This window comes from Brassica rapa, chromosome A01 (genome assembly GCF_000309985.2).
Source record: "Brassica rapa cultivar Chiifu-401-42 chromosome A01, CAAS_Brap_v3.01, whole genome shotgun sequence".
NCBI lineage: Eukaryota > Viridiplantae > Streptophyta > Magnoliopsida > Brassicales > Brassicaceae > Brassica > Brassica rapa.
This window is the reverse complement of record NC_024795.2, coordinates 1,516,484-1,525,884: the sequence shown is the minus strand read 5'-3', so window position 1 is coordinate 1,525,884 and position 9,401 is coordinate 1,516,484. Positions and strand designations below refer to the sequence as shown.

General features: G+C 35.8%; 1 protein-coding gene and 1 pseudogene across 1 annotated transcript; both read right to left on the bottom strand.

The window, feature by feature from the left end:
* Positions 1-1,534: 1,534 nt before the first annotated feature.
* LOC103829516 (zinc finger protein ZAT3) lies at positions 1,535-4,692 on the bottom strand. Its single transcript, XM_033279519.1, has one exon. It carries the CDS (start codon positions 4,632-4,634, stop codon positions 3,807-3,809), a length of 828 nt encoding a protein of 275 aa, XP_033135410.1. The 5' UTR covers positions 4,635-4,692; the 3' UTR covers positions 1,535-3,806.
* Positions 4,693-4,863: 171 nt separating this feature from the next.
* LOC103829423 lies at positions 4,864-7,594 on the bottom strand (annotated as a pseudogene).
* Positions 7,595-9,401: the final 1,807 nt, after the last annotated feature.

Genomic DNA, 9,401 nt, shown 5'->3' with positions numbered 1-9,401 from the left:
TTGCTTGTGTGGTAGCTGGGCATTGGATTCTTCTACTATGGATTCTTCTACTATAAGAAGAAGAAAAACATTTAATTGTTGCAAGCACACGAGCATATTTAAACTAGAGAAGATATCATGTAGAAACAAACACACAGAAAAGCGATTGTGTGGGAATGGTGAAGTAAATACTAAATCCAGAACTTGACAGGAGATTGTTTACAGTGTAAACAGAAAATATTTTAGAAACATGAATGCTAACTAGATCAAAAGACGTATAAACTTCCGTTTAGGTATAATGTACGTATATGTACTCTCTGCGACTTTAACATATACTTTGAGAATTTCAACATTATGTCATGTATCGATCCAAGTCCAACTATACGGAAAATCCATCCTCCAATCCTGTCGTACACACATGTTATTCCCAAATTTATCATTTATAAAGATCATCCATTCGAGAATGATGAGTATGAATCGTACATTGTAGAATAAATCTAAAATAATCGCCTAAGAGCCAGGCTTTGAAAGGATAGAAAGATGGGTTAAGTTAAGCCACTTTGCTCCAAAAAGTAAGGATCAAACGGCTCTCAGTGATCTGAGGAGCCACCGTCCCTTCCTCGTCGTCCGATCCCCGACTCGCCGCTTCCAAGACCTGACTTAAAATGGTCATTTACTATAGCCTCTCTTACTTTAATCTCCATTAGTCAGGTGGAATCCTTGTGTTTATGATAACTTATAAACTCTCTCGTACATACTTAACTATTGAATTATTAATATAATAGTTATTACAAGAAATATATTGTCGTGCACGAAAGCTCTCTTTATTTTTATCAATAAAATAAAATAGCACCAAATTTATCTTACTGGAATTCTTTGTCTGAATCCGGCAGACCCTACACATGTCGCTTTTCTTGAAACACTAGTTTCACTCCTTAATTACATGATTTAACCTCCTTAATTATTAGTTAAGACTTAGTCGGAAGACTTTGATATTATTTAACAATTATATCAAAACTATGAACGTCATGTATTATTGTATATAAGTGATCTATTGTAATATGTATGTACATGCAAACTTGTTGACATAAATTTGCAAGTGGAACTAAATCTTTAAGGGAAATGTTAATTAGTTTGTAACTACTTTACTAATTATCGCATAAGTACTGCTTGTTTAAAAGATATAAAATAACATGAATACAATATTATTATGTAGGAAAGCCAGCGATAATGGAAGATGATGTCACGCCGTTTAATGACTTTTTAAATGAAAGCCAAGTGATTAAATATTGCTTTGTCTCGCCACCCCCTGTGGCATCACACTAGAAGTTAAATAGATAATTGTTATGTAATTACAATTTGCAATTTCTGATTTCGAAGAAAAGTTTGCTTAGGTGTAAAGCCTGGTTTAAAATATAAATTAATCCCGCTCAAGAATCCACTTAATCTATTTTGATTTTTGATTAGTCTAGTTAATTATGGTGCAATATATTCATATAAATAATTATATATCTTTTTATCTTAAAAACCATAATGACGTGCTTACCACATTATCAAATGGCTATACAGTTTAGTATGTATATATACTCTTCCGTATATATCTTGTACTGACAGCTTTCTAATCTCACCTTGATTACTTTTTCCATTACGGATCTGAATTTAACTAATAAATTACAGTTTGTAGTACTTAAAGACATGATGTTTAGTCAAGAAATAGTATATATAATAAAAATTAATATTTAGATTTCATATTTCGTTTATATATATTACGAAGATAAAACAACATCGTATTACAGATCAGCAAACATCAGCAATCATGGATCCTTAAATTTCACCCTATCTATCACACATTTCTTATGAAGTCACCCCAGTTAATGTGTATGGATTATATAATGGTATTCAGTTGCAGTACTGATTTAGAATAATGATTTTACAAAATAGAATGTCATCTTTGTTCTTTTTTCATACACAAAGCTAATCATGTATTAGAGAGTATAGTATTACAAATCATGCAATGCTTTTATAATTTTCTATAAAACATATGGGTATAATCTCTGGTTATCATAATATTCAGCTAATTTCGTTAGTGTAAAAGTTTTAGCAATGTTGTTTTTCCATAAGCCACTCTACGACCTTAAATTAATCAGTTAATAGGATTATTGTCAATATCTCGAGATAAATATTTTATATATAGTTTTTTTTTGTAACTTAATATTTTATATATAGTTAAAATCGAATTGTAAGACGTTTTCTAAACTAACTGCTATAGATTAATGCATGTCAAATGATTCACCACTAAATAAATAAATATACTGATTAGATTATATTTAGCCGAGTTTGTCTTTTAAAACTAATTTTCAGCTTAGTGCACCATTTTCTGATGGGGGAAATGCTTATTGAAGATGCAAAGAACGTGTAAGGAGATAAATCGGTCAACTTCGTCTTACGTAAGCCTTCATATCTAACATTTTTAAACATACATAAACAATTCAAACAACATATTAACATTTAGACCAAAAAAAAAAAAAAATTCAAACAACATATATATAAAATAATATGATGCAGATGTTATATTTTCTTTTGTCAACATGATGCAGATGTAGACATATATATGAAAATGAATCAAAATACGTACGTGAGCAATTTTTATTTTTCTCACGCGCGTATGATTTGCACGAGCCAGTAGAAAAATCAAGAGATATGGAGATTAATCGTTGATTCATGCGCATAAGGAATTTTTTTTTGATAATATTTGGAATTATACGAAATATGTTTCATAGATTTTTAACGAATTGAAAATCTCAGAAGAAGGTTCTTGTTGTTGTTGTTGTTGTTTTTGATGAATTTATATATACCAACATGCATTGCTGTAAACGATAACTATTGTTATAAAAAAGGGAGGTAGTAGTTGAATATTCACGAAGGTTGTGTGTCGCACTAGTTTGATAATGTCTAAGGAGAGTTGATTAAATACTTGTTTAGCAGCTTCGAGAAGATTAATTGAAAACTGTCTCGGATTAGGGTTCGTGCATGTTGTAATTAGTTCCGCGTGCTTACCTATAATGCATCTGAATCTTCAGATTACTAGTAATAGTTTTTTTTTTGTAACACACTAGTAATAGTTTATAAGATTCAATTATATAATGTTAAAGCTAGCTGTTTTTTTTAGCGGAAAAGATTTTAATCGATATATTGTATATATATAGTGAGATCGTGGTGGGTTTGAGATCACGTCAAACAACGAAATTTGGGAAAGAATAATACGAGTTAAGTTTTTGCGAAATCAATTTTGTTATAAGCATATTATGGATTACAAATGAAGAATTAATTAAACATATTTGTTTTTTTTTGAAACACATACTTGATATTAAGAAAAAGGAGAATGTTAGTTGGGGGCATTAACAGCAAACCCAATCACTCCATCGTCACCTACACAGTTCAGAGCCAGAGCCAGTTTGGCTAAATTATCCGCTAACATATTTTTCTTGCGAGGGATCCAAACAAAAACAGAAGCTTGAAAGTCTGAAACCAGATTTAATATGTCAGAAACGATGCTATGCAACTCTGTGACCACCGAGCCCGAGTTGATACACTTGATGAGAGAAACTGAGTCCGACTCGAAACGATATCCTTAGCATATATAGAGAAGAATACATATTAAACCAGATTAAACATATTTGTTTATTAAGCATATATAGAGAAGAATACACCAATATCCTAAATACATTATATATCCAAATCATTAAATCACAACATTCAACAACATCGTCCTAGATGTATTAGAAGCAAACATCCAATATATATAACTATAGATATACGTTTACTAACTAAAGTCCCAACCTAAGATCTAATGAACACCCTGATGTGTCCGAAGAAGAGAGATCCTGTCTTGTTACAGGAACATTCAGATCCAACGCACCAACGAGCACTGTCTCCCTTTCCCTCTCCCAGCAGTGGTACCTCATGTGACCTCTTAAAGCCTGACCATTAGAGTAAACTCGATAACATATATTACACTTATGATGCTCCGAAAACGTAACGGTCTTCCCCTGCTGATGATCTTGGTTGCTAGTTACGGTTGCTGGATCATCACCGGTTACATTTGTGATCGCGAAACATCCTTTAACGTTCTTGTGACTCGCTCTGTGTCCTCCCAAAGCCTGATGCGATCCAAACACTTTCTTGCATCCTCGACACTCGAACCGCTCACCACTACTACTTGGAGATAACGGCTTGGCTTCAGACAGCATTAGGAGATAAGAAGCGACTTCATAATCTTCCTCGGACATAAGTGAGAATCTCTGGTTTAGATGTTTTGATGATGAAGTTCGGATGGGGACACGGTGGTTAGGAAGAGGGTTGATGCCACGCCATTGACGCTCAGGGTGACATCTCATGTGACCAAAGAGAGCTTTCCATGACCAAAACGTTTTGCCACATTCGGTACACGGACGTGTGATTTTGGGAGCATTTGGGTCTGGCTTTTTAGTGTATTTTGTTTTTTTCGGTGAAGGACTAGAGGTTGATGCAACGGTTCTGGTGCGTTTCTTTCTAGGGCTTTGATGGTAACTTGGAGATAAAGCAAGATGGAGATTTGGTTTAGGGAAGATAGGGATGATTGCGTTAGAAACCGGAGGAAGGTGATTGTGAATCATTGTTTGATCACGTAGAGAAAGTAAGAAGTGAGAGATAAGATTGTGTTTAGTAGAAGAAGGAGACGGTTACGTGGAGTGGAAGTTATGGAGAGACAGGGAGACAGTTAGCGGTTTACTTTGTAAGGAAAGAGTTATCCGCTTTTAGCAGTTTTCAAACCACGTTTTTGTCTTATTTCCGTCAGTTTTGCTGTTTCAGTTATAGCCCCAAACATCATCACAACATATACAATGTTCAAATTAAATTTCCTTTTTTTTTTAAATCCAACCAAAAAAGTATAATAAATCGGCATTCCCAGACCAAATAACAATTTCAAAGAGAAGTTAGTCAAAGAGTTAGAAAGTGTCTATACATTGTGTGAGAAGTCACTGGCCGATACTCCCCAAGAGTCTTTCTACAGCAGCGTTAACGTTGCCGTTGGTTGCACGCAACGCCCTAATGTTCTCTGCTCTGTCAAAGAATCCCATTTCCTCTAGTTGTTGCAATTGTGTGGCGTATCGCTCCTCAGGAGGTACTACTGCAACCACAAAACAAAACACATTTAAACAGAAAACCATCTCAAGTGTAGATTACATTATAATCAGAAAAAACAAATATGCGAAGACAGACAGAGAAGTGATTAGCACCATGAAAGCATATAAAGCGATAATGAATACACTCTAAGTGATAAGGCCTTTGAATTGTGGATGTAACGATTAATATTTTTAATTCTAAGTGTACCTGTGGTCGTACTCCTATTTCTATATAAGAGTGATTGCTGCAGACTCATCATTTGCTACGGACAAAAACAAATCCACAAACATTAGCCTGGAGAAACTCCATCACATTTTAAATAACTTAAAGATCCACAAAAAAAAAACTTTTGTGAAGAGACCATATGCATAATAAACACAGTAGAGGCAAATGTGAGTAGGCTGAACAGACCTGCATTGTCTCTGGGGAGCTAAGCATACGAAGGAACTCCGGATTCTGCATCATCTCTCTCACCTGAGGACTTGAATCCATCAAGCTTTGGAGTTGTGGGTTTAGACTCATGATCTGAAATTGAAAGATACCATCAATAACAACCAAGGCCTAAAAGATATTAATCTATGCATTACCTGATTCATATATTGTGGATTGGAAAGTAAGCTCTGCATCATCTGTGACATGGCTGGATTTTGCAGAAACTGGTTCATTTGAGAGGCATCTGGTGTAGCACCAACCGTTGGATCCCCACCTAGCATGCCTAGTCCACCAAGGCCAGGGGCTCTAGTATCCCCACCTGAATTGGTCCTTCCAGCCGTAGTTGTCTGACCTGTCAAGTAAGAGCACAGAAACGTTCAGTCATCTTTATTACATTATACAAAGTGCTGACAAAAAAAGTTGTTTACTTAACCATTAAAGACAAGGAACTGTGAGAACTACAACAACCAATTACTATATCACATTGTTCCTGAACTAGTGTGTAAACTATAGTTTCCGTTATACCCAACAAGTACTAAGCAGAAGAGTATAGTTTCATACCACCTGCAGCATCCCAAGGATTTGGAAGTGGATTTGTATTCGGCACAGCATTGCCTGTGCCTGTTTCACCATTGGTCGTCATGGGATTGTTAGAAGCAGCTCCCTGATTCCCCAAGAGAGTAGTAGCAAATAGATTAGAACCGGCATTGTTTGTTGTAGCGTTCATCAACGGTTCCTGGACATTCTCATACATCCTCCTAAGCATGTTAAACCCCTCAGGAGTAGCTTCAATATTACTCATCGCCCTATCAGTACTCCGCGTCATCTCACGCATAAGCTCAGGGTTCCCCGCAGCTTCCAAGCTCTGCCTAAGGACGCTCGGGTCGTTGAGTATATGTCCAAGCTCAGGGTTGCGATCCACAAGCTCGCGCATCTGAAGGTTGCTCATTATCAAAGTCCTCATAAGTTCAGGGTTGTTCATAATATTCTGAATGGCTGGTGCGTTCATCATATCTCTAACCATGTTTGGGTTCTGAGCTAGCTGCTGCTGTGCTCGCTCGAGATTCGGAAGTCCAGCAGCTCCAAACATCCCACGAGGCATAGCATTTCCACTACCTAAAGGATTAAATCCAAACAAAGATTCTCCTCCAGTGTTTGAGGCAACCCCTCGAGTAACACTAGGTGGAGTAATAGTTTGGCTCGCAGGAGGTGCAGAGCCTCGAACCATATGAAGAGCGTGATCCGCCTGTAAGCCTAGAGGTAACAGGGCAGTAAGGTTCATGAGTCAAACCATACAATTTAACTTGGCTTCTTGACAGCCGACGGCCGCCGCCAATAGTAACAAAAATCTCTACATATACATGTCTATCTTACTATTAGAACAGCACCCTAGTTGTATTGTTCCGCAAGTTACTATTTGGAACCTTAATTCAAACCATTTAATTGTCTTAAATTCCCAAAGAAGCTTCTTTTATTGTTTTCTTGAGTATGAAAAACCACAAAAGGTTTTAAGTCCTTGAGGATTTTACCATAGCTAAGGAGCGTGTGATCATCCTTGAGGATGCGTCCCTTGTAAATCAAGCGCTGGTGGTTAGCTGGTACGTCGTAGTTCTGAGCTACCAGAGCTTTGAAACTCTACGGTTGATTCAAGGCTCGTTCTCACGATGAATTTGGAGCCGTTGGAGCACCTGACGTTCACAGGAACTACCTCTCCTCCTCCGTCAACGAAGGTTTGTGGATCGTTCGAGTCTACTTCACCAACCATTACAAGATTCGAGATCAAACAGAATCGATGTGATCAAACATTAGAATCCTACACAAACATTAAACGGAGATGACGAGATTGAAACTCTCATGATAATGTCGGGTCGGGTCGGTTTGAGTCGGGTCTTAACTGTTCCTATCCTTCTCAATGCGCGCCACGTGACATGGCGTGATGAAGGTTAACACGACATCGTTTAGCGGTCTCCGTTTTAAACCCTTTTTTTTGTAACAACGTTTTAAACCGTTTCCGGTTTAGGTTTAAATAGCTAAACCGTACTAATTCGTGTTTCGGTCTGGATTGCAAAGAGCTTTGTTTCTTGATAGTAAAACGTAAAAGTTCTGAAGAATGGAACTCTTTCCATTTTTTTTCAATTTAACTGGTGTAAATTTAAAAAAAATTAAGAGAATTAAACATTCATGAAAGATTTTATTTCAGAAAAAATGAATTCCAATTGTATCTGTTGTTTATATCTATAACAAAAAAATGTCACATTCAATGAAGTGTGATTTATAATGCAAAACGTCAACTAGTTAACCATGAAACTCATGGACTGACCTAGATCTCTATAATATTGCTTCATAGATGGTGACGAGAGGAGCATATAGGTCCATTGAAAAAAAAAAAGTAAATACGTTTTTGAAAAGTGGATTATCATCTTCCATTACCCAATTTCGGTGGAGCTTCCACACAACTCTCCCATGATTTACACTATTGGTATTGGACATTTGATTATGCCTTTGTTTCCTTTTTTTTTCTCTTCTCAATTTGACATATCTCTTCACTTTACTTCATCGTGCGTTCTTGAATAATAAGAGAACGTAACACGTTTGGTCTTGATGTAAACTCGTCTCTCCCTCATTATGTTAACAAGTTTAAAGTTTTGTCTATTGGACCAGCATCTGAAAAGCATCTGTAAATTTCTGTTTGGGTGGGTGGGTATATATAAATGACAAATGAAAGAATAGTCCAATAAGTAAAACATGTTTGGAGCTACCTATGTGAAACAGTTGAAAGACTTTTTAAATGTGGAAAAAATCCTCTTAACCAATATCCGAAATACACAGACATGATTTCAAAACTTATCAATTGTGGTATCAATTATAATAAATTAATAACACATCACTTTACCAAAAACAAACAAAATAAGCCAAATAAAAACGTCACTGCATTGGATCATGGTTTAATTTTAAAATAGAGTAAATATAGTTTGAGAAAGAGTAATTGGATGATGGCTTTTTAACCGCCGAATCCATAATACAACGTGATAAAAACGCCATAAAAGTTTATTTATATAGTATTTGACCCAAAAACAAAGTTTATTTATATAGTTTGGTTAATGATTTAACAAAAAAGTTTATTTATATAGTATTGGTTATATGTTTCTTTATTTAAACAATAAATACTAACTCTTTAACATTCTCATCATCTTCTTTCTCCTTCTTTTATTTGGCTAGGGGACAGAAAGGGTCACTTCGTCAACTTGCAAAACAGAACAAAAGCATAATGTTTTAGATTTTTGAAAAAATGGCTAATGCTCTCGAATTATATGTTGATTAGTCTACCTGTCTATGTAATAAATATCCTTCCTCTTAACCTTTTTTATCAGCCTGTAACTGTTCCCATTACATGAACCTGTAAGAAAGTAATCAAATACTTACCCTTTTTATCTGGAAAAATAAGAAAGTAATCAAATCCCACTGAAAAGTTTGCAACTTTCCCCCAAGTCTTCAAGCATACCCACTCGTTCTTCCCCTGTTTCTCATTCCTTTCTCTCAGCTAGATTTTTTCGCTGTCCCTGAAGAATCTTTCCTTTTTTAAAAAGGATGATTTTGGTTTGGGTTTGGGGTTTGGCATCTCTGCCACTAGTTCCTTGCTAAGCGTTGTCTTCGTGACACTTCTTTTCACTTCCAGTGAAAGCTACTTTCTTTGCTTTTCTTTTCTTCTGTTATTACAAGTTTCTACCTTTCTCTTATCTTACTCTTTGCTCTGACAAGTGATTCCAAGTATCTGGGAGTTTTGTCTAATTATTGTTTTTTAACTAAATTTGGTGTTTCAGGAA